The 26,194-nt window shown below is 37.1% G+C and overlaps 1 protein-coding gene and 2 long non-coding RNA genes across 3 annotated transcripts; 1 reads left to right on the plus strand and 2 right to left on the minus strand.

Moving 5' to 3' along the window:
- Positions 1-18,045: 18,045 nt before the first annotated feature.
- LOC121771349 (premnaspirodiene oxygenase-like) lies at positions 18,046-19,681 on the minus strand. Its single transcript, XM_042168131.1, has 2 exons — positions 18,708-19,681; positions 18,046-18,636 (listed from the first exon to the last, which is right to left on the minus strand). Exons 1-2 carry the CDS (start codon positions 19,593-19,595, stop codon positions 18,046-18,048), a joined length of 1,479 nt encoding a protein of 492 aa, XP_042024065.1. The 5' UTR covers positions 19,596-19,681.
- A 2,103-nt stretch (positions 19,682-21,784) lies between these two features.
- Positions 21,785-24,855, minus strand: LOC121770725. Its single transcript, XR_006043845.1, has 2 exons — positions 24,767-24,855; positions 21,785-22,036 (listed from the first exon to the last, which is right to left on the minus strand). It is a non-coding gene; the product is annotated as an uncharacterized LOC121770725 (long non-coding RNA).
- Positions 24,279-25,611, plus strand: LOC121770724. The gene is made up of 2 exons (XR_006043844.1): positions 24,279-25,272; positions 25,347-25,611. It is a non-coding gene; the product is annotated as an uncharacterized LOC121770724 (long non-coding RNA).
- Positions 25,612-26,194: the final 583 nt, after the last annotated feature.

Consider the following 26,194-nt stretch of genomic DNA (forward strand, 5'->3'; position numbering starts at 1 on the left):
GTTCAGCCTCTTCTTTCTGCTCTGCTTCTTTCGTCTCGGTTAATACCTCCTCTGATACTCGTTGTTCATTAGTTTGGCCTCCATGGCCACTCGGTCCAGATTCACGGACCAACTTCCCGGTTCCCAATTCTTTCAAGATTCCTTCCATCACAGTTGCCAAACGGCTTAACTCCGCTCTTGCTCTTGGAATTCTCTTCCGCCAACTCTTCCACTGCATTCTCTAGCCTTTCCTGTCTCTGCTCCTGATCTTGTGTTCCCGGATGTGCTGCAGATCTCCCAGTCGGTATAGCTTCTTCTCCCATTGCATAGAAATGTGGTACGCCCTGCCTCATGTAAACGGTGTTCGTTCGGACGAACAAAGGTGTATCAAAGAGACCAGGAGGATCCACCATGATCTGGTCGGATAAGTCTTCGGCCTCCGTGATGATGATGTTGTTTCTGACGAACACTCCCAAGATATGGCAGAGAGTGAGGTTTCTCGCTGGGTGGGTGGCAATTAGATGGCATTAGTAGGCGGTCCAAAAACCCAGATGTAACTTCCTTCCGTGCTCAGCGCACCAGAGAAGGTATAACTCCGTCATCGATGTCCTAACAACGGAGTTCGACTATCCCAACAAATTAAAGTCCAAGTAAAGCTGGACTAGGCGTAGGATTGGGTTATTGAAATGGATTGAGCGAGAGAGAGTGGATGCAAATTCTCCAGAGGCTGGGTGAGTTAACTCCTCCCATGCTGCCTGGGGCTCAAATTCCACATGTCTGCGGGGAATTCCCCGCTCCCTACTTCTCCACTCAGGCCCTATGGCCTCCTCCAAACTGCACATCCCCAGACGCACGGTCCACTCAATCAGATTCATCTGTATCTCTCCGCCAAACAGCCTAAAACTGATACATTCCTCATCTAGATCAGTGGTGACCTTAAACCTAAAGGTCGTTAAAAACTCCTTCGCTAATCTAACCGGGACACTCGGATCTCCATTCTCCAACAACCATTCGAATCCTAACGCTTGCAAATAAGAGAGAAACTGCTCGCGGGCACCCAACTCATCTAAAGAAGGAATATGAAGTACCTTTCCGCTCTTCACTTGCTTACTCCCTTCATCCTTGCTATCGAAAACTTTTTGTAGCTCCTTCGAATCGAAAAGCTTCATCTCATCCGCTATCTCGTCAGTGAAGTCCACTGTCCACCTCCGGTACCTTAATCTCTCTACCGGTGGGTAGACTAACTCCCGATGATCATCCAGAAGCTGTTGTTCGGCGTACTCCTCATCCTCCAAAGAGATATCGCTGTCGGAGGCTGATTCGTCGCTGGCAGCGTATTCGCTATCACTTTGTTCCCTCCGGTGTTCCTGGACTCGCTGAACTGACTCAGTAATGACTATGCCAGTGTTCACTGTACGTGGCTTCTTGTTGCTGGGCTTCTTCTTCATAGGGGCCTTCTCCTTTCGTTTTCTCTCTTCACGGTATCTAACTTCCTCTCCGCCATCCTTGTCTTTCTCTTCTTTGGGTTCCTTCTCAGCTTGTGTCGAAAGTGGATCCTGGGCATTAGGACTGGTCTCCTTGTGGCCTACTGACCTGGATGCGTGGTCCAGACCCTCAGCCATCCCGTCAGCCTCTTCACCTTGGCCACTCAGTGTTGGAGAGACCGCTTCGGTTTCCATTGCAGTATCCTATAGGTCAGTAACAGGTAAAGACTCCTCCCCAGGTTTTGTGGGAGTGGTCCTCTCTTCTTCACTCAAGATCTCCACGGGATCTGCCTCTGTGTTCAGCTTCGCCTTACTAGCTGCCCACTTCCCTAAGCATCGTTGAGATACCCTTTGCGGCTTTGGCTGTCTAGCCTTAGGTTCGCCCTTCAACACCAACTTCCTCTTGACGGCCTTCGGTTTTGTCACCGGAGGTGCCACTGGGTTGGGTACTTCTGGTCTTGCTTCTGTTTCTTTTGCTTTCGTTTCATGTGCTTCAATAGATGTATCACCCCTCTCTGCTTCTGGCTGGGGTGATTCCGGCATAATCTCTTCTTCCCTAGCTTGGCTTTCCGAGCGGTTTCCTTCTTCGGCTTCTTCACTCTCTCCTACTGCTCGTGATGCGAGGTCTAGCCCCTCAGCCACCACGGCAGTGTCATCTTCCATCCGATTGACATCAACTAAAATAGCCTGAAATTCCTCATCGGTCATTAGGCCCTGCTTCTTGGCTGATTCGTTCAGATCTATCTCCTCCCTCGCCACTTTTCGGGGAACGACTCCCGCCGTCAGCATTTTCTCTGACTCAACTGCTCCCTGTAGGCTCCCCTGTTCCTGACATTTCCTCGCTTCACGTTCTTCCGAGTCGGAATCGTAATGAGCTGAAATGGGGTCAATCTCCATTGAATCACTGTGTTGTGGATTTCTGAGGGTTCCGAGGACTTAGGTGGTGGGGTAGTCGATGGAGCTTCTCTTTCTGGTGGAATTCCGGAGGAAGTCGCAATGGGGGTGGAGAGTGTTGCTGTAGATGGCACAATCGCTTCCGAAGGATTTTCTCCGAGTACTCTCTCTTGTCCCCCGATTTGACCCAAACCGGCCAGCGCCGCCGACCAATCCCTATTGGGGTCCTGTTGTCGAAGAAACACCGCCATTGCTTCCAAGGAGACCATTGTTGGCGCTTGAGGAGTCGGCTCCGATGGTTGCGGTTGCGGTTGTGGGCTCGGAGGCCGTTCTTCTCGCGGCGGTGGTGATTCTGGTTTTTCTTCCCTGCGAGTGGAAGTGGGTTTGATTTTTGTTGCGAATGCTTTCCTTCCCATGGCTTAGATCTGTGAAATTCTGGGTATGATGTGGGGGTTGGTGTTTGTGGGGTAATGGTGGAAATTTTGCAGAGAGAAAGTTGCAGAGTGAAATTGTGAAGTGAAAATGGGGGAGATGGCTAGTTATGGGTTGGAATAGGGCAGTTGTGGGTTTGCAACCGGTTATAGGCGGTTCCAAACCGCATCGTTTCGAGGGAGAGGCGGTTGAGAATACTGACTCCTGCAAAAAAAATCAATTTTATACTCAAAATATATAAAAGTAGGATTTTTGGAGATTTTTCTTTTTAATTCTATTTTATATATAAATATATTAAATATAATATAATATTTATATAATATTTCAACATATACCGTTTTTCAGTATACGCCAGGGATTCAATGTACCGCAATATAGGAAAATTGATACCGTTATCGTAACGAAAGATTCGGTACGGTATTATACTACATCAAAAATTGCGGTACACCGAAAAACTGGTATTTTTCGGTATGGTGTCATACCGCACCCAAAATTACGGTACACCAAAAATAGGAATTTTTGGTATTTTTTCGGTACGGTAAGTGCGGTATTTCGGTATTTTTTCCACCTCTAATACTAAAGCCATTAATGACCGAGCCAAAAATATTACTCCATCCGTCCATAAAAACATGTGCACTTTCCATTTATGGAAAATCATCCCAATTTATTACCCCTATACATTATGTTTACTACTTATACCACTATTAAATCACTACTTTAACTTCCCTTATCCTCATCTCTTTTACTTTACCACTTTTGTCTTAATTCTCGAGCCATATCATATGCCTATATTTTTATGGGACGGAGGGGGGGTGTGTAAAAGTTTGGCTTAATAAAATTTCACTACTTCCGAGGATCTTTGATATATGTCTGAGCACAAAGTTCTTTTTTAGCATCAATATCACCCCTTGGTAACTTTTTTTGAGTCAATTAGACAAAGTTGAGTTGATATTCCCCTCGAACGCAATAGATGCAGACTTGTCGAAAAAACTTATCTTCCATGTATTCGAATTATAAATATTGGCCAATTCGGTTTGATGACGATAATCTTTCCCCCACCATAGGGAACCAAGTCAATTGGTAGTGATTTCCCAAGTAATTATCCATAACGTAGGCTTTGTTGAAAGAGCTACCTTCTTGACTTGCTCTACATTGAATTCCACTTCTTTCTTCCGGTTCCCTATTTTCACGAGATGGTATATTGAGTCATCTTCCATTTTTATTCAAAATAATAAAGAAGAAAAGAACGAATGAGTTTTTATTAAAAAGAACAAAGATAACAGAAGAAGGGAAGATGATGAAGAGAATATATATCAGAATTGTGAAAATGTATGAGCCGGAGTTATTTATAAAACATAAGAATGATTAAGAAAATGCATGAGAATGATAAAAACAAAAACGTATGAGCCGGAGTTATTTATAAAACAAAAATTTCCATTAATCATTTTATTTTGTTTATTTCATTTTTATCAATTGACCACCAAAGCAAAGGTCATTACTTTCCAGTTTGTTTCGTTCCTTTTTTCATGCCAATATTTAGAATAACTAAATGTTTCCATAAAGATATTAAAAATTACTTTCCATTGATTTTTTTCTCATTTTTTTTCTTGACATGCTCAAATATCGCTAAGTACTCCATGAACAATTGTTGAATTATAAATTAAATTTTATTAAGTTTAATAAATTATAAATAATTAAAATTAGTAATCTCAAATTTACAAATTGTGTGGTTTTCAGCCTACAACCCGAGTGGGCTAAACCCAAAACCTGATAGGCTGGCTCGGTAGATTGACCCTGTGGATTGACCTATGTACAACTAATACTCCTTCCGTCCCACCTCAAGTGATTCACATTCTTTTTTGGTTGTCCCAGCTAACATGATTCAATTCCTTTTATAGAAAAAGAAGAATTTTAAACATTAAATTAAACTGCTATAATTAAAGATCTAATTACTCCCATATTACCATCAACTCAAATTAGAAATTAATCGTACTAGACCTGTTCATTTTACTCAGCCTCCTCCTCTCTCTCTCTCTCTTCCCACCCCAACCCTACACTCTCATCTTCTTTCATGTTTTCCGACGACCACCTTCTCTCTCTTCCCCACCAATCCTTCACTCTCATCTTTCTCTATGTTTTCCGACAACCACATCGAAGGTGGATGGATAAGCCCTCCATCTCCCTCAATTCTCATAGAAGACAGTGTTTCCCACCAAGCTCCGTCGCGGTGCTGTCCTCTCGGACCAGCAAGGCGGCCTCCAATTTCCCGTCGGTAGAACAACCACATTTTTCACCAGCCTCCAACTTTAATTTTTGATTTGTTAAATCTAGGGTTTCGAATTAAAAGGTTAATTTTGGGGATTTTTTAAAATTAAGACTAATTCTTTATTTCTCTCTTTCTGTATACCTCTTTTATCTTAAAGTTGATGTTGTTATGTTTGCCTTCAAAGGAAATGAGAGATGGTCTAATTTTTATGCATTGTTTACATTGTGAGGATTGAGTTGTGCCTGTGATAGTGGGAAGTAAGCATGAAAACATTATGTCTCTGACTGCCAAGGCATATTTTCTGATGAACAGACTAGAATTTTAAAATTTCAAAATATTAAATTATGCATAACATTTAATAAAAAGAATTCAAATTTAGTTTATTAAATTGTGGGTAAATTTTAATCAGTAAATTTAAAGAATTAATATTTTATTAACAAAATTATTAATATTAAAATTAAAAATACTTCAAATGAAGCAATATTAAAATAAATATACAAAAAGAAATCCATCACTTACACTTAATCTACTTTATTACCAATTCCTCTTAAATAATAAATAACACTACCTAAAATCACGTGCCCAAAAGAAGTGCCTCACTTGAGGCGGACGGAGAGTATCTATTATTTCTTCATATTTGACATCTAATTGGACAGTTCATTAATTTATTCTATAATATAATTAAATATAAAAAATATTTAATTTTCTATTTAATATATATAAATATTAAAAATTTTAATATAATATTAGATAAATAGATTTAAAAATTGAACTGAAAGGACCAAAAATATTTTTAAAATCTGCCTCAATATCTTTCAACCATCTCTCATGAGATTTCATATAACACTCAATACACATTTCCATTTCATCATATTTGGCCCCTTTGTTAACGTAATACAGAGCCACTAATAAAAAAGTACAGTTTATATTCTCCGCTAGCATAATAGATTTATCATTGTTGAAATATTTTATCTTCAATGTATTAAAATCCTTATGATTGGAGAATTTCTTATAAAGCTTATAAGTTTCTCCTCCATTGGCTAACAACTGAATTTTCATCGATTTCTGAGAATATCTAACTTGGCTTTGCAGAAGGATCTTTGCTCGTCATCCTCTTGTTGTATTTCATAACTCCATATTCCACTTTGCTGTAGTTTTATCAAATTATTTGTTGGGGATCTGTGGTGCACACTCGAATTCTGTTAGTATGATATTGTCCATTTTGGGCAAAGCTCTCACGGTTTTGCTCTTGGGGTACTCCCCAAAAGGCCTCATACTAATGGAGTTGGGATAGCCCATATATATATATATATATATATATACTTCATTCTCCAATATGGAATATTGTTTGCCCCCACAATCCTCCCCTCAAACCAAGACAACCAGACCAAGACCACATGTCGACCACACATGTTACAAGTCACCAGGTCATCACTGGTCTTGATCGAGTTCACACAGACATTGGAGAACTTGCAAGCATGATACGCTCGGATTTTACACTATTTTAAAGTTATTATTTGGTCCGTTTTGGGTGTCAAAGTTGCATTGCATGTCCATTATTTGCATACTTTATCTATTTTGATATATTGACGTGTTTTGTGAGAAATATGCAAAATAGAGCATAAAAAGATAGCAAAAAGTCGAAGATGGAAATCTGGAGTATTCGAGCGAGCTAGCGGTCCGCTGCACTTCAGCCATCGACCGCTGCTCCTGTAGCGGTCCACTTTGAAAATTAGAGCTGAAAAGATAAATACGCCCAACGTCCGTTGAGAAGTGCGCAGCGAACGCTGAGTTAGATCCAGTAGCTACGGAATGATTGCCAGCGACCGCTGAAACAAGTGCAGCGACCGCTGATCGAGTGACAGAAGCTACAGGATGATTGGCAGCGACTGCTGAACACCATGCAGCGGCCCGCTGGGAAAGCACGGCGATAAAAATTGCACTACTTTCTCTCCAAGACTTAATCAGCACAATAAACACTTTTGTCATTCACAACAATTTGAATCATTTTAAAACATATACATTTATCAAATAAACAACACCTTTAGCGCTCAAATACTTCCATCAAATCAGTTGTCAATATTTCACTTTCAAATTTCAACTTTCCATAAGATATGTCACCCGTTAAATCAAGCTAATACCTGCCACAATTATAGCACAATTATAACATATTATTCTAACTTGTCACTTAATATATCAATCAACACAATACAAAAATTTTGAGATATGCACTACACTTTGGATCATTTCAGGCACATATCATCTCTGAATCACATCTAGATAACACATATAGCACAATATAACATATCCCATAAACACATCTCATCCCGAAATTATATATATATATATATATATATATAGGGTTTTGATCTATGCAAAACTAGATTTAAATACAGAAACGCAGAACAATATCATAATTAGGTCACTTTTAGGTCATAATTAGGTAATTTTTAGGTCATGCTAACAAAGCATGACCTAAAACGATCTTAGCATGACATTAAACCCAAATATTATAATATGACCTAAAATTGTTTAATTATGACCTTCCGTGTTTTTGGTTAATTATTGACCATTAGATCATCTAATCCTAGGGCCAAGATTTGGTCTGCATTTCTGGATTTAAACACATACTTATTTTGATCATATCCCTATATATATATATATATATATATATATATATATATATATATATATATATATATATAGGGTCTTCATCTACCAAAAGAAGCCCTTAAGTATAAAAATACAGACCAAATCTGGAGCGGACAATCTATTTGTGAACGGCCACGATTTGATTTTGTCAACGATTTTAATAGGTCATAATAATGTCGAATTGAGGCATAAAAGGGTAATTTGGGTACTAAAAATTTAATTAAACCGCCGTTTCTTTTTTTTAAGGCTGAATTCGTGGGATCATTACTCCACACGCCATCAACCTGATTCTTCGGTTCCCGCTACATTGAATTCATCTCCCCCCCAATATATCTACTCCACCGCAAAAAACCCTATTCACTAAATCAACAACTACTTCTGGGCATACGAAGCGGCAAAAATATACAAAGCTCCAACCATTAATCGTTTCGAACTAAGATTCATCGGCTACTACACATAAAGCGGCCGCTCACAAGAATCGTTTCTGCCCAGAAAAACCTATCCCGTTTCCAGAAGGCGACGACCAAGGAGAACCAACAGTCAAATACAACAATGGTGAATACTCGAGCATCTGGATCTTCAACTCATGACGGAAAAGGTTAGATGTTTGTAGTATCCCATGACCTACATCCCACAAAATCATTCAAAGCTATAACGTCGTTTTGCGAAAATTCTGCTAGCATAACCCAATAATTGTTATTTATTTAATGATTAAAATATGTATGCTATACTCGTATGACGTATTAAATGCTTATTATGACCAAAATTATTTATATGGTTTTATGACTTCGATAATCGCATATTATGACCCAAAAATGTTCATTGAATTGTTTAAATATTATCAATGTATGATTTAAACGTATGACCCAAATACAGGTTGTGCTTACCAAACTTGAGCATATGTTTTCATGACCTACATATTCACTTAGTATGTCCCAAAATGTTTTTAATACATTTGGTGTAATTGTTGGAGAAATCTTCGGCCGTGTTAAAACTTGGCAGCCATGTCTAGCTTTGAATATAACTGTAATATAATTTATCTATTATTTAGCTGTATTTTACCATTATATAAAGAATTCGATTCGATAACCATCGTGAATTGCAGGGTGATCTCGCAAGAAGACTCGGTATGAAATAAGGAAAAAGTACACATAAAAGAAATTCAAAATTGTGCTGTTACACCACATGATGGAGTAAACAAGGTAATTCTTGTGTAATAATAGTTTAACCTTATTGATTACTGCTACAAATATGTTACTAAAATGGCCATATCGTACAATATGTAACAAATATTTTTGTACATCATTAACATACGTACACATTCATTAATATTAATATTTATTTTAGTCTGTAGCTGAGATTAGTAGCTTCACGGATATAGGAAGGATTCAAAGCCGGAACACTGAAAAATCAGTTATAAGTGTTGGTACTGGAGCAGCACTTTTGTGTGCATCAAAGGTAAATGTCAAAATTTAAAAAGTCATTAAAAAACTATAGGTACTGCAATGTTTGTTGAGTTTCTATACATATGTTGATATATATGTTTGTTATAGAGTGAGAACCAGGAACGCAAAACAATAATTGGTACATCATTTAACGGTGGTAGCGTTGCATCACATCAAACGGGTATAGAAAAGGTACAAACAATGTAGATATATATTCGCAGAACAATATCATACGTAGGGCACTTTTAGGTCATAGTTAGTTAATTTTGGGTCATGCTAATGAATCATGACCTAAAATGATCTTAGTATGACATTAAACCAAAATATTATAATATGACCAACAATTGTTTAATTATGACCTTCCGTGTTTTTGGTTAATTATTGACCATTAGATCATCTAATCCTAGGGTCAAGCTTTGGGCTGCATTTCTGGATTTAAATGCATTTTTATTTTGATTATCTCTACTGTATTTAAGAGCTAAATACAACCGTGTGTTGATGTTGGCAGAAAATAATCACAGCGCGCTACTGAATAAAGAGACGGCATATAAACATTATGCAAAGGAGAACAAGAAAACAAAGATCAACGTAGAAAACATGATAGCAAACTATTGATCTCTCCAAATGTTTATTGCGTAGTTTAAATTAGTGGATCATTTTGTTCGTTTCTTTAGGGATAGTGTTACCCTTGATTTTGAATTGTGTTTTACTCGGCTAGAGGATAGCTAACAAAACTGTATACTGTTTCATCTATAACTTGCGAAAAAATTTCATTGCAATGCCCTTTGATTGTTTCCCTATTGGATGTGTTGGACGATAACTGATGCTATTAACAGTACTCCATAGACCGGGTCATAGTAAAGTGCATATATGAGTCATAGAATTGTTAGTATAATCTGTGTCAAAATATACAACAACAGAAAGCATGACCTAAATTGGGTCATAATAATCGAATATTCGAGACATGACATAAAACTACTGAGTACAAGAATAACGTTATAATGCCCAAAACATCATCTATTCTTTTGGGTCATACTAGATGAATATTTGGGTCATGGAAACTTATGGGTAAACTGAGTCATAATAATCCAATATTCGAGTCATGACAAAAAACTACTGAGTATCAGAATGCCTAATACAAATCTGAACGAATTGAGTAATTTCAAACAACATTACATAGCAAATAAAATGGACTCAAAAAAAAAGAATACATGGTATCAAACTTCAGAATTTCTTCTAGACCGCCACTTTTCTTTCTATTTGAATTTGTCGCAATTCCTTGAATCGTGGTGACCACACTCCTGACATTTCTTGCATTGACGCAAAGGCTTCCTCTTAAGCTTCAAAGCCTTCTCCACTCTTGAGGGGAGTCTACTACCAGATCCCTTTGTGCTACCAACTTCAGGTGGTTGAACATCTACTTCCTGGGGTGACTCAGCCCCATAAAATTCATCAATTAGTTTCTTCTTCTAGGCTGTAGAAGTTACTACGCCGTCGGCGAAAATCATTGTCTTGCTTCACGAACCAAGATCAAAACATGTATTCTCTACAACGTCATCGGGGTTTGATTCTCCCTCCGAGTTAGGGGATATTATGGTTTCTATTTATGGAGATAATATGCAGAAAAACACTGCGAAATAAAAGCAAACAATTGTAACTTATGAAATCAAAAAACAGAAACACAGAATAATAGTAATAACTTGTATATATACATTTCACAATGAAAACATAAATTGCGACGGAGAAGATATGATGAAAATAACATAACTTACCAATGAAAACAAATGCGACGGAGAGAAATGAACTATCCAGATGAATCTACACGAAAAGAAGCATAGAAATTTTTTAATGGCGTATCAGGTGAAGAATATGGAAAAACCACATGAGTTAGGAATATTCAAGTCCAAAATCACGCTATGATTTGTTAATGGAACGAGTAACTTGCATGATTATAGGAATTGGAGGAACAGACGAAGGAACGAGAATTACATAATTAACCTTTTACAATTGTAAGTGAATAAAATATACTTAATTGGACAATTATGGGAGCCATCAGATCTTTTAATCTCAAGATTAGATTGCCTAATCCTATGGTCTAAATTCGGCCTGTATTTCTTGATTTAATGAGATACTTGTTTGGATTAAAACCCTATATATATATATATATATATATATATATATACTCCCTCTGTCCCATTAGAAATGAAACGTTTTCCTTTTTGGTTTGTCCCATTAAAAATGAAACGTTTCTAAAAATGGAAACAATACTTTCTCTACTTTTTATTCTTTCTTACTTTACTCTCTCTTTATTAACTCACAAAACAACACTACATAAAATCTCGTGCCAAAAAGCAAATGTTGCATATTTAATGGGACGGAGGGAGTATATACTATGAGATAATTATATCCATTTAATTAATGTTAAAGCACAACTATCATTTCTCAAATAGGTAACACATTCAGCCTCCCAGGTTCTGCTTAGTGAGGGACACGAGTACACGGACAATATAAGTAGCCCAATGAGGGCCTCTGTCATAGATACATCTGTGTCAGATATTATAAGATGTGTACATCTATATACATTTGTGTCAGATACTATCAGATGTTGTACATCTCCCATATGGCCTATCGTAAGACGTATGTCACATATTACCCATACAAGGCTCATATCAACTATCAACATATTGTTGGGGTTTGAAGCCCCTTGCACAGCGGAAGGCTTGTACAAAACAAATAAATCAGACGTGGGATCTATTTGACCGATTACGGGATTAATCTATTCACATGTTAACACAGAATTGCATGCTAGAACGCAAATAATTCATGCTCATAGAATATAAATCCTAAACATGAATTCTACGGTTTAGAGTTACCGATTTGATTCTCAAAGAATCGTCGATTGCTCGCGCCTTCTCCACGATGATCTTCAATACTAGACCACAGATCTTCTGACTGGTGTCCCGAACTGTATCTCGACATCAGGGTGGGCTAATATTATCAAAAAACTAGGACTCAAATAACGAAGACAGAAATTCCCCACAGAGGAGGAGAGAGAATTTTCGAGCTCCTCTCAAAATAGAGGGGGACGAAAATTGTATTATGAAATCCATTAATTTTCTGTCTCCTTTATTCTCCTATTTATAATAGTTACATATTGGGCCCAATCAGGGATCTATGGAAGGTTTTGGATATGGGCTCCCCCAATTAGCTTTTTACTAATTAAATTGAACCCCTAATTTAATACAAGGTTATATTGGAATATTACGAGCAGCCACTACAGAAGTAATATTGAACTCCCCATCCAAATCCGAAATTACAAGTAATCTGGGTTTCCATTTTGTTTATTATTTATTTCTCGCGCTTAAGATATAAATGCCCATTAATTAATTAAAGTCTGCTATGGACTTAATTAATTAACATCTTATTAATTCCAAGAGTAGACTTAGCAAGAAACACTTATTTATTATTCATAGAGTAATAAAACTCCAACTAGTCAGTTTCCGAATAATTAAACCTTGTTCAAGCTCTTCTTGAGGACATTATCAAACGAGACTCACCTCGCGCACGATTCAACATAATAGCAATCCTAGCACCGCTAGATAATGATCACCACTACACAATATACCTGGATCGTTGGGTGATGAAAAACCCGCACCTTTGGTAAGTCAAAGTAGTAGATACTCAATGTCGTATGCTCAATGCTAACGTATGTAAATTAAGAAATTAATTATCAAGACCTCGTCTTTCAGTAGATAGCATAAAGACTCGTCTTGCTGTTAGATCCATTCAGTGCTATACCACACCAACGTCATCTTATTTCAATAAGGCTTAGAAATAATCGGACTGACATTGCAACCTTTCACGATAGGTAGCAAAAGCCTATCTAGGTTGTGAAATTCTTCTTTTCTTTTGCAAAGCATTGCTTAGAACCGACTGTAGTACCTTAAAGTGAGTGCAGCCCACGACCAGTCTACTAAGCAAAAGACTTAGGCTTTGATTATTTCTTATGCATTTAAATGTTTATAAAACGTCTTATAAACGCACAAGCAAATACAATGTAATAATATATTGATTTTATTCGTGCAAACTGCTTGAATGATACTGAATCGGGTCAAAAGTGGATTGTAGAGTTTTTCCGTACACAAGCAAGATTCTATTCGTGCGAACTCGTTCGAAACATGCTTTCCAGTATACTAAACCTAACACATATCATATGGATCATCGCTTCAGTTATCCAGAACACGAATGATCAAACATGTGTGCAGTACTGCTGTCCTATGGCATGCCAACTATACCCTGAACTTAAGCAACGGGGCGTAACACGTACATCTCATATCCATTTTCACATTGCTCAATACTTTTAAATCACCTTACATATCATATACTATACCAATTCACAATTTCAACGTATATAATTCCAAAATTCTCAATCATCTTACCTTTCAATATCACCATTCCTGTACATCACATTGAATTATATAATCCACACAAACTTTGATCATTATTCGACTATTCAACAGTATCACATAAAATGTGAGAAATCTCATATATTCCAAATATATCTTCAGCTTATATCAATCACATAAAGACGCATACTAATATTTATCAAAGTAGAAGACATTAAATTCTAAAATATAGGTACACTATTTGTACATGTCAATAAAACCTCATTTACTCATTCGTTTACTCCAAGATCTTGTCCTTCCCCTTTCTTACTTGTACTTGTATCTGGTTTGCCTCTTTATTTAAAAAAATAAACACACATACTATAAATATTTAAAAACTCAAAGCACAAATCAATACAGACTATCAACTCTCCTTTGCCTTTTTGAACTTAGATTTTGAGCTTTCATTAGCTCATAACTCATACCATCTATTTACCCGTTATGCTATTTTGTTTTTGTCCAAAATAATGCCATTGCATCCCATATTCTAAGTTAAAGCATTTCCAAATATTCTATGTCAATAAGAAAGAAATTACTACAATGTAGATAATCAAAAATCTCGATAAATGTAAATATATCATGGTTGTCCCAAAACTTTAAACCTCAATAAGTACTCTTTTTCTATACTTCAAACACATTTCATATTAAGAAAGTTATTCACAAGTCAATTAGGAAAAGATAGAGCTCAAAATTCAACTTCAAGATAAACTTTAAATCAATTATAGGTTGTCTCATTTCTTTTTCTCTACTTACTCGTGCAATTAAAGCTTTCATGCTCTTAAAATTAATTTTCAACCAAGACATTTCATATAATTCCCAAGTTTACCCCAATAAGACCTGATAAGGATCTTGATTGTTTAGATCCATATAATTCCGAAGAAATGTACCACAAGTGTAGATCTATCAACAAAACACAAAATCAAACAAAGATATGGTGGATCTAGCCATAAAAACTAGATCCAAAATAAAGAAACCTGGTAGATAAGAAATGAAAGCATGTGTATATGATGAGGGATTAGAATTACAACCATAGGACCTTGACCAAAAAGATGGAAACAACCCTAGGCAACTTTCATCAACTATAATCACCCCTTGGCTCCACTACTCAATGGATACACCTCCATTGATGCATACCTCTACTTGAATCAATCTAAGAGAGAAACAAGCAACCTTCCAGGAAGGAATTGGATACAATCCTCAAAGAGAAAACTCACTAGGGTAGTAATTTTAATTCAGCAAAGTCTAGAATGAAAAATGACATCAAAAGGTATTTATACTAAGGGTCCAAAATTCAAGGAAAAGGCCCACGAAATCTACGGGCCGCGTCATCTCATCCGGTCGGGTAAATTGCTAGGTGCAAAACACCCGGTCGGGTGTTCTTTCTGCCCAAATGTGCAAAACGACCGCCCGGGCGTTTTCCATGCCTCATTCCGCCCGGCCACGCGTTTTCTCTGGACTCGTCATCTCTTCTGCGTGGCTTTAGTAAATTGGTCATAACTCTCTCCACCGGACTCCGATTGAGACGTGCATTGTACCCACGCAAAGCTCTTTCGAAGACGAAGACATTGATGGCATTTTCGGAGATTTTGAACATCATCTTAATAGGCAGAATACTGGTTGAAGCCAGCCGCAGGTACAAACTTTGATGCGTGGCTTCCATGATCGTATCAAGACCTCTCAATTCTTGTTGATAAACCATCCCCCAAAACTAAAATTCTTTCAAATCAAACAACCAATAAATCACACAAAAACTACTTTCTTCATTGATATGCCACCTGTTAACCATAATAATACATGTCGCAGTTATAGTACAAAAATAACATAATACTTTGGCAATACTAATCAAAAACTTCGAGAAAAGAGAGTTATACTCAGTTGTCCAAAAAATATAAATCCCAAAGTTCCATTTTTCTTTGTAAAAGAAACCTATTTAGTTTTTCAAATATGGGATAGGCACTTTGCTTCATAACTAAACTCAATCCATTGACATTTTAAGGCTAAAACTTTAACCAAATCCTTTAAATATTAACAGACTAAAACTCTTTTGCCGTATACTTTCAACAATTTTTCAATTTTTATATGAAACAACAAACAACATAAAACTTCACCTCAAGGCAGTCCCAACATCACGTAGTATAAAAATCATCAATAAATATCTTTAAAATCGTGGTCAAGAGCTTACGGTCACATATCATCCCAAAGTCATATTTTTCTATCACCTTCATGCTTGCTATATCATAATATGATTCCAATTGCATACTTTCAAAGCCAATTACTCAAAATCATCAATACTGCCATATTCCCAAATCCCTGAACCCTAATTTTTGGTTCCAAGAAAATCCACAAATTAAATCTATTTTCATGCTTAAAACATAAAGTAAATCCATAATTGAGTACTATTTCATCAATACTTTCAATCAAAAATCATAATTTTCAAAGCTAGAACAAAAGGAAAAAATTAGTTCTCTTTCCCATTCAACTTGGGCCAACAATTCACTTCAATTATCACCAAAACTATACTTATAAACAAGATTAAAGAGCTTATAGAAGAATCTAACCTCTAATTTCAACTATTTTTGAAAGTGGGTGTGAAGATTCAATTTCTAACATTGAGAAGAGCTAATGGAAATTTGACGTGGGGTTGATGACATGGGCTGCCGGAGACACGACGACTTCACCTGCGACTTCCGGGCTGCGGTGTACAGCTACGGAGAGAGAGCAGTGATGGCGTTGGAGATCATCATCATTATCATCATTATCATCATCATTATCATCATTATCATCATCATCATCATCATAATACACATAACTAAAATTAAGTCTTATTTAATTTCTATTTTCTACTAAAACAATTTCGGGGCATTACATCGATTTATCGGAGGATTCGATCAACGCCAACAACTAGACGACGACTAGGATGTGGAATCGGATCGAGGCCAGGTACAACACGGTGAAGCCTGTGTGGGCGTACATGCGGAACAAGGAGCTGCTCCACAAGTGCTGGGATCGAATCAAGCTCCACGTTAACAACTTCAGAGATATTTACACAAAGTTGGGGGATGGAAGGGGCAACGGCAAGAGCATGGAGGATGTCACCTAGAAGGCAATGGCCGAGTACCGGTCGAAGCACATGAAACAAGACTGCCAAAGCCCAGGCCAGAGGGAAGGAGACCGCATCTGGATGGCCTCCTCCGCATGTGTCGTCTACTTAGCTAGTGGCCTCAGCACTTCAGGAGTTTGGTGATTTTCGCGAGAGTTACGAGCATAGGTTGGTACTTGAATTAACCAACAACCTTCCAAATACCACCGTTCTGGATCAGTGCTGGACGATTGAGAAGATGACTGAGAATATGAGCAAGAAGTTAGATTTAGATAACTAGTGTAGGTTTTTTAAAATTTTGTAACGTAGTTTTTTAAATTGAGTATAATGTAGTTTTTTTTTAATTGAGTATAATGTAGGTGTTTGTTTAAATTTTCTGTGTTTAATCTAATATATATTGGTATTTTAGTAATTGAAAACAAAAAAAAAACAATAACATTATAAAAATGAAAAAATGAGTTTAAATTGATAAGGCGGACATTACTTCGAAACCACTGCAAAAGGAAGGACCGGTCTAAGAAATGCTGATGAGGTGACCGCTAGTGCGACCATTAGGACGGACACTAGTTCGACCATTGTAGATGCTCTTAGTTTTTTGCTAAATTGGCCAAGTGTTTTATTTTGTAGATCTACAATTGATTATCTAGGCCACATTATCTCGGATGGACATCTTATCAGTTTTTAAGTGTCGCATGCATGGCTCACCCCGAGCAATACTCGAAAACTCTATGGTTTCCTTTTATCGCCAACTAGGCCACCATCGCTGCATCCTTAAGAAATGTCCCTTTATGTATGGAGCATCGAGACACACTCGAGCTTCACAAACTTGAAGGCCACCATGACATCGGCCACGATTCTCCCCTGCGGACTTCCACTCACTTTTTGCAACGTGTAGGTCCACACAAATAGCAAGCCGTATTTAGCTCAACTGACAACTTACAAAAATGATTACTCGTGTATTCACAGGAGAATCAACAGTTATTAGAAATGGTGATAAATTTTATAAAAATTATTATACTCCCTATGTCCCATGAAATATGAAACGTTTTCCTTTTTGGATTGTCTCATTAAAAATGAAACGTTTCCTAAAATGGAAGTAACGGTATCTCTACTTTTTCATCTCTCTAACTTTACTCTCTCTTCATTAACACAAAAAATAACACTACATAAAATCCCATGCCGATTCTCAAATGTTGCATATTTAATGGTACGGAGGGAGTAAATAAGAAATGTTATAATACATAATGCTTTCTTTTATTTAAGAGGACACTACATTGTAACTTATGAAGAACCAAAAGTTACAAATAGTAGCATTATATGAGAAAATCAATAGTTGGTTATCAACTATTTATTTATACGGAGTGGCAACTACAAACAAATTGTGTTTCCGTGCGGCAGTTACCCCATTGTTTTCATTCATGTCCAAATCCTGAGCCCTGACTCCTCCTGGAAGTTTCCAATCAAAGTGATAGAGCAATTGGGCTAAAGCCGACTCCACATTAGCCAAACCAAACGTCATCCCAGGGCACATTCTTTTTCCAGTTCCAAAGGGCAAGAAATGATAATCACCCCCCATAAAGTCAACAGACTGATCCTCAAATCTCTCGGGCTCAAACTTCTCCGGGTCATTCCAGTACCTCGGATCTCTCTGCATTGCCCAAATGTTCACAAACACTTGTTGTCCCGCAGGTATGGTGTATCCATTGATCACTTGTTCATCCTTGCAAGCTCTAGGCACTAGCGGAGCCGGTGGGTGCAGCCTCAGAGTCTCCTTGATCACTAATTTCAGATACTTGAAAGTATGTTCAGCATTATTCCCATTCAACACTTGTCTCACTTCACCTTGTGCCTTGGCCATGACTCGAGGGTGCCTCAGTAGCTCCACCATCGCCCAGTCAATTGTTGTCGACGAAGTTTCAGTTCCACCTATGAAAACATCCTGCATTTTCGCAAAGTTGTATGTTTATGTAAAATAGAGTTGTTAAACAAGCCTATTCCACTTCCACTTACATACAACACAGCCTTGATGTTGTCATTGGTGATAGAATACCTAAGCTTCCCTTCCTCCTGAACCCTAAGAAACACATCCACCAAATCCTCACTCCCAAACTCCGAATTCCCCAACCCCGAGAGTCGATTTCTCCTATGCCGGTCGATGATGTCATCCATGATCTTATCGAGCTTGCACCGCATCGTCTTGAGCCGCCGCCTCGTCCAGCTCATCGCACTCACAATCCTCCACGACGGGAAAAGATCCGCAACCTCAAAGCTCACAACAACCTGAGTCGACTCAAGAATGAGCCTCAATAACGTCTCATTATCCTCAACCACGCCGCCACACGCCACGCGGCAAGTGAAGAAATTGGAGTTAAACAATATCTTCTCCGTCAAATCCACAGCCCTTCCAGAACATTCGCGAAGGGACTCGACCAGCCTAGCCAGCTGGTCGTCTCGAATGGATCGGGAGAATCTCACCATTTTCGGGCTCAGAAGCTCGTTGATGCAGAGCTTCCTCATCTGGCTCCAATACCCGCCGTAGGGGCAGATGGCTATGTCGCTGTAGTTATAGAACATGATCTCGCCGGCCGTGCTCCGTGGCTTGTCCGCGAAGCCGGGGTCGAGGTCCTTCAGCATTTGCTTCGCCAGCTCGGGTGACGAGACGACGACAGCTGTCGACTCGCCGAGCTGGAGGTGCATTAGGGGGCCGTGCTGGTTGGATAGATCTCGGAAGCAGCGGAAGGGAGGATTGCTGATTTGGTGGAGATTTCCGATTATAGGAAGTTTTCGCGGGCCAGGTGGCGGTTTTTTCGTTGACTTGCTATTTTGGGATTTCTTCCATTTGTTCAATAAGAAGGCGAAAATTGCAGATAGAGTTAGGGTTGTAAATAGCTCAAGCATTATTGTATTTTGTGGGATGGCTGTTTTGTTTCTGTGTTTCAATTTATAAGGTGTGATGATGATTATAATAAGTAGGGTTGCCTAAAACTATAATGCTATGGTATACTTTCTAAGAACTAGATATAATTTTTTTTGTCTTGATCTCTATCTAGTACGTTATTAGTTACAGTATACATTTTGTTTTTTTTTTCTTTTAAAATTATTGATCGTCAATACTGCTAATTGTTAAAATAATCTTTTAATTTAGCAAAACCTTAATATCATAGTCTAGACTCTAGATACAAGCTTTATAGTGGACCGGTAAAAGTTTGGTTTAATTACTAAATTTCACTACGTAGAGTTGGCTAACATTTTAAAATAATGCAGGAGCCTATTTCGGATTGTAGGATGTTTTTTGGGGCCAGGTGGCAACTTATTTAATTTATAAAGGAATTTTTATAAAATAATTTATTTGTAATGCTAAGTAATATTTATTCATCATATATATAGAAAAATTCATATTTTATTTGTTACGAGAATTTTTGTTTATTTGACACAAATTGTATAAGGTAGAAAATAAAGAGGTCGATGTTAATTATGTAATTTCCAGTTTTTAGGTTTAAAATTATGCAATATTCAGTTTTTAGAATTTAAACTGTGTAAATTTTAGTTTTTAGGATTTGAATTATGTCAATTTTAATTTTTAGGAATTTGTAAAGAAACTTTTTCGGGTTTTTTAATGAAGTTTTATTAATTGAGTTTTTTTTATTAATTGTATATTTAAATTGAGTAATGAAATGGTGGGACTTTGAATAGTTAATGGGTGTGATGGATTGTTGCAAGTGTTGTCCCGAAAAAATTGTTAAATATGATTTCCCGTCTTTTCCCATCTTTCGATTTTAAGTCTGAACGTGAGTGAACGATGAGTGATTTAAGTCGTATGTCATACTCCCTATGTGCATTAGAAATGAAACACTTGTTTTCGGCACAAGATTTCTGTAGTATTGTTTCGTAAGTTAATGAGGAGATAATAAAGTAAAAGAGATGATAGTGTTTCTATTTTAAGAAACGTTTAATGTGACAACCAAAAAGGAAAACGTTTCATTTTTAATGGGACAGATGGAGTACTTGTATTGATTCAACAATCAATGTATACGAACTTGTTATGATCGACAAATGTTATTAAATCATGTTTCGTACTCCCTTCGTTCCCAAAGAGTATGAACAATGAGATCGGCACGAGTTTTAATAAATAAGGGGAAGGGTGAGAGAGAGAGAGAGAGGGAGTAGTGGAAATAATGTTAGTTGAGGATGTGGTCCACATTATTGTAATAGTATGAGTTATTAATGGTAATTGTATAGATTGTAAATAAAATGACTTGTATGGGTAATATGTTGTTTGAATTTTTTAAATTAGAAAGTTCACATTTTTTTGGGACGGACGAAAAAAAAAAGTTCATATTTTTTTGGGGCTAAGGGAGTATATAATCTAGGGATAGTGTGTTTCATTGATTTGGGAATGGAATTGAGAATTTCTAATATTGGAATAACACCAAGCTACAAAGTACAAAATATTACAAGGAAATTAATGTCTCTCCTATTTGATAAGTCATATAGGATATGCCTAGGTTAGCTAGTACCAAGATATACAACCAAGTTAAGGAAATATTTAATTTAAATAACACACACTTGATATCTTAGTTAATTCTTTTCTAATAAATCCACTTTGTTGGGTAGGAAACTTATAAAATAAGGATTAAATAGGTAATGACATTTTGACCTTATCAAATCTATTTATTTCCCTTATTGTCCTTGCATCTATATAGTAGTCTACATTAATATTCCTAGTCATCGTAGGCAAAAAATATCACATTCCATTGCAAATTGTCCTTATCAAATGTATGAAACAGTAACATATACTTTCAACTCTTTAGCTAAATGCTCTCTACAACTTTTCTCTTCTCTCTTTAAATAGCAATTGTTTTTTTTTCCTTTGACTTTTGTGTGCTACAATAAAGGTTCAATAGTTTTAAAACACTTCCCCTCTTGTTTAAGCAGGATCATTTACATCTAAAAGCTCAATTTGACTTCCCTTCAAAGATGAATAGGTGATGATTTTCTTAGTACTTAAACCTTTTTTTCACAGTGTTTTTTCACGACCACAGCTCCCTAGTGATAGTGAGCGCAGCTATATCGTGACTAAACAAATCTTAAATAAAAAATAAATAAACATAGATGATAAGTCAAGTTCAAAACCTTGATTTCGAAGGCGAAAGGGGTACAAGGTCAAAATAAAGTCAAACTACGTTAACTAGGTTCATAAACTCCTAGTACAAAGTTCTAATGCAGCGGAAGAGACTAAGACAAGGAAGTATGTGTGAAGACACACTTCTTTGGGGCATCCTAATACTACTTATTAATTTCCGTTGCTCAACACCTTCGCTCTCTCGTTCCCGTTCAACCTGCACGTTAGAAAAGAAACATGCAGGACTGAGTACTTAAAATACTCAGTGGACATATTGCCAAAAACATAAGTTTCATTTAAGTTTTGTCAGCCACAGTTGAGTGAACACGAGATTTTACTTAAAAAGGCCCGAGTCACTAAAATTCCTTTAATTTCGTAAAATTGATTGCGCAATCACATAACATAGATACCATATCTATGTGAACCGGGAATGTGGCCACATTCCACGACAGTCACTGGACCGACCAACCCGAAAGTTAGCTCACGATCCCCATATGTGTACACTAGTCCGAGTGGGGATTGCGGCCCTAGTGGGACCCGAATTCGATTAAACATAATTGGCTTAGCCAAGCAGATAGGTATTCATAAAAAATCAAAACATGACATGGCAAACATGTATAGAAAATTTCACATATTCATGCTAAAAGTCACATTTTGAAAAGAATGTCCACCTCAATCGCTTAATCCTTAATTATTTCCTTTCCCTTGATATCACGTCCTACTTGCAAGGAATCACCTTTAACATTTAAATAATGCATAAATCAACACAACTTTTCCAATAAAACAAAATAAGATGCAAGCATCCTATGTCTCCAATTACTGTCTCGATTTTTGCATATTTTTCGATTATTCGGCGGCGGCCCAAGGCGTCGCGGGCGACGCCGGTCGGCCGCTTAGAAGTGCATAATTAAATTATCACAGCTATTACCTTCACAATTATATTTATTTCACAGTTGGATGATATTATTTGCCCTTCGAATTATTACAGAATTTGGTTAAATAATTCCCCACGATTACTTATCGACTTAAATATTTATTCAAGTGGCCTACAATCATATAACCCACTTTATCCCTCCTTTTAAAATTTGAGTTCAAGTCAATTAATGATGGAACCTAACACAAAATAAAGTTAGTGGCCCATTAAGAAAAAGAAAAGAGTCCAAAGGAACTACTCCCTTCTCCCTCCTCCCACCTAGGGGTGGGAAATTATACCGAAATACCGTAATACCGGACTTACCGTACCGGAAAAATACCGAAAATACCGATTTTTCGGTATACCGCAGTTTCCGGTACGGTATGATACCGTACCGCAGTGTTTCGGTACGGTAACGGTATCATTTTTTCTATACCGCGGTATACCGAATCCACGGTATTCCGGTATACCACGGTATACCGAAACTTCGGTATATACCGAATCCACGGTATACCGGTATACCGTGGTATACCGGTATACCGATATATATATATATAGAGAGAGAGATATATATTAATATTAAATATGTTGTAATATATATATTATATTAAAAAAATTTAATACATCAATTAATACAATAAAATTAAACATTCAAATGATAATTTATTCAAACAAATTCGAAATTAACCTGAATTATTTTTTTATCAACTCATCCTATTAAATATAATAAACACAATAGCACATAACACCGAAAGAAGATTGGAAATACGATATCGGGAATATGTTTCAACAGAGCACATTTGAAAGAATTTGTATTAACTCACACCATTTAGTATATGATTCTTTGTGTAATGTCATATTAAATCTAGAATGTCTGTCTGTGTGACCTTAGCAGTGGAAGCCCATTTGAGTAACTCTTTCATCCTCGAAACTGCTTTCTTTTTCTTCTTTATGGGGTTATCTCTCACACTTAATATACATCCAACTTAATCTCTTAATTATTAGGTGTTTTGATATATGGATTTTACACTCCATACATTTCTTTTGGTTTGGTTGTTTGTGTATTGTGATTATGCTCGACTATTAATAAAGGTTATCAAATGCGGGGTCATCTTCAACGATTTTTTGTGCAATTTTGAGAAATGAAGACAACGAGGTTGCAAGAAATGAAGATAATGTTGTTGATCATGACTTCATAAATTGTTTTAGATTTGAATGTTGAAGTTTTATTAATTTGAATGCTATGAACAAGATTTGATTGTGATGAAGTTTTATTGTTTTGGGCTTTTTTAAATAGTTGAACACTTGAATTGTTATTTTAAATATTTTGGACACAATAGGTTTTTTTTCGGTATACCGTTACCGTTACCATACCGTTAACAAAAAATATCATACCGAATTTCCGGTATACCGGAATTTCGGTATACCGAAAATTTGGTACGGTATCGGTATTGAATTTTGTCATACCGTACTTTCCGGTACGGTATGCGGTATGGCACGGTACCCACCCCTACTCCCACCTTCTCCTTCACAAATTCCCTCAAGATCCCCAAATTTTTTTCCGTTGCCTACCTCCCCTCCGCCGCTAACTGTCGTCGCCGTGTTTCTTCCAGGCGAGTAGTCGTCAATTCTGAATTAGAGGATGCTGCCTCCGTCACACAGTAGACATCACTGCCGTCGGACTCCTCCGCCGCAAACGGCGCTACCATCGGTCAGCCCCAGTGGTGATTCGCGCCGCTGCTGTGTAGTCTCCTCGCCGGAGGTTGCTGTCGACGCTAGAACAGCCCCGGAAACCTTCAGGCCTTCAGCTGCCCCCGGGACGCCCGGAGCAGTCCCCGAAACAACCCCGATTCACCCCAAGAGATAAGTTCTTGGTTTTAATTCCGATTATTTAAAAGTTCGAGCTTTAATTTAGTTTGCTTCGCTTGGTGTTCAAACGGAATTTTCTAAGGCAGATTATGCATAAATTACATGTTCATGCTCTTGGCTAAAAGTGGGATGGAATTGGGAAATTAAACAGAATATGGGGATTACCTCTTGATAATGCAGTTTCCAAAATTCTCAAAGTTCACTCCCTCTCTGAAGCTCCTAGTTGCAGTGAAAGGGAAAAGGAGTGAGCTTGAGTTGAGCATGAAAATACTTGTGGGAAGGAAGAAGAAAATGTTACCTATGGGGAGTAGGGGTTGCCTGCAAGAATCCTGCAGAAACTTTACCCAAGCTCTCCCACTTTCAATCTTGGGAAAAACGAAGTGTGAAGGAGGGGAGTTTTGGAGGTGGTGTGGGGGTTCTTATAGGCTGAGTGTGGTGTCCTTAGGAGAAATAAGTGGTTATTGCTGCAGTTTTGTTTTCATTTGCAGCATATCTCTTATTTGATTCACTTGCGGCACTTTAATTTAAGAACCTTGGTTTTACTTCAAGAGGTAAGTACACTGCTAATTAATCCATTTGTTTCCTTGTTCCAAGATGTCCCAGATTGGGTGAGGGATGTGGGAAGACAATACTAGCTCCACAAGGTCAAAAGAGCTACTGCCCCCTTGTAGGTTAGTACTTAAAGGGTTTGGCTGTAGGTTTTGATTTTGCAGAGGTTTAAAAGAATCTTGTTTTTGTGTTGCAGGTTCCAAACATAATATAAATTGGGCCGAAAGTGGAGTGGGTTGTTCTTAAAATGTTGGGCTTACTTCCGGTCCAAAGCTCTCCGTTACTGGGCCGAAAAGAGAGGCCTACTATACACGTATTTATGTGCTCTCACATTTGTAAATTATGGATACTTATGTTCTTGTATTGATTTTAATTAAGGGCATAGCTTTATTCTCTTAGTATTCTCTTTTGTAAGTGTACTCTGTTTAATTAAAGAAGTAAACACGAATTCATTTTGATTCGTTCGGTTCTCACTTTAAAACTCTCTCCCCTTTAATTGAAGAAGTAAACACGAATTCGTTTTGATTTGTTTGGTATTTCCTATGAACTTTAAAATTGGTTTTGAATATCATAAACTTTGCACTTGGTTTGGTATTTCCTAAACTGACCCAAATAATATTTTTCCATCAAAATCTTATTTTATGTAGGCAATCGTGATATGTTTAGGGTTTATGATATATTAAACCACTTTTTTAAGTTCATAACAAGTAAGATGAAAAGTCACGTGGAAAATCACACTTATTTAATTGGGCCAAGTATGATTAAAAAAAGCCTCTTAAGTTAGTCAAATATGGTGATAGACATGCAATGAGAAATACCAAACAAAGTGAAAAGTTTGTGATATTCTAGACTCATTTTAAAGTTTATGGGAGATACCAAATTTTTGTCAAAGTTCATGATTTAATTTTTTTTTCAATTTCTTTAAGTTAGGATTAATCGGAATTTTATGAATAAAAGACATTAACCGTGTCATGAAAATTGGTTAACATAATTATCTTGACTATATGATGATAATTGATAAATATGAAGAAAGAGCTTGTCAAA

Source organism: Salvia splendens, chromosome 16, assembly GCF_004379255.2.
Source record: "Salvia splendens isolate huo1 chromosome 16, SspV2, whole genome shotgun sequence".
Taxonomy (NCBI): domain Eukaryota; kingdom Viridiplantae; phylum Streptophyta; class Magnoliopsida; order Lamiales; family Lamiaceae; genus Salvia; species Salvia splendens.

Excerpts from the sequence above, each read along its gene's own strand:
- LOC121771349 (XM_042168131.1), bottom strand. The coding sequence starts at position 19,595 with ATGCTTGAGCTATTTACAACCCTAACTCTATCTGCAATTTTCGCCTTC. Across the intron at positions 18,637-18,707 it reads ACATCAAGGCTGTGTTGTAT|GATGTTTTCATAGGTGGAAC; the intron begins GTAAGTGGAAGT and ends GCGAAAATGCAG.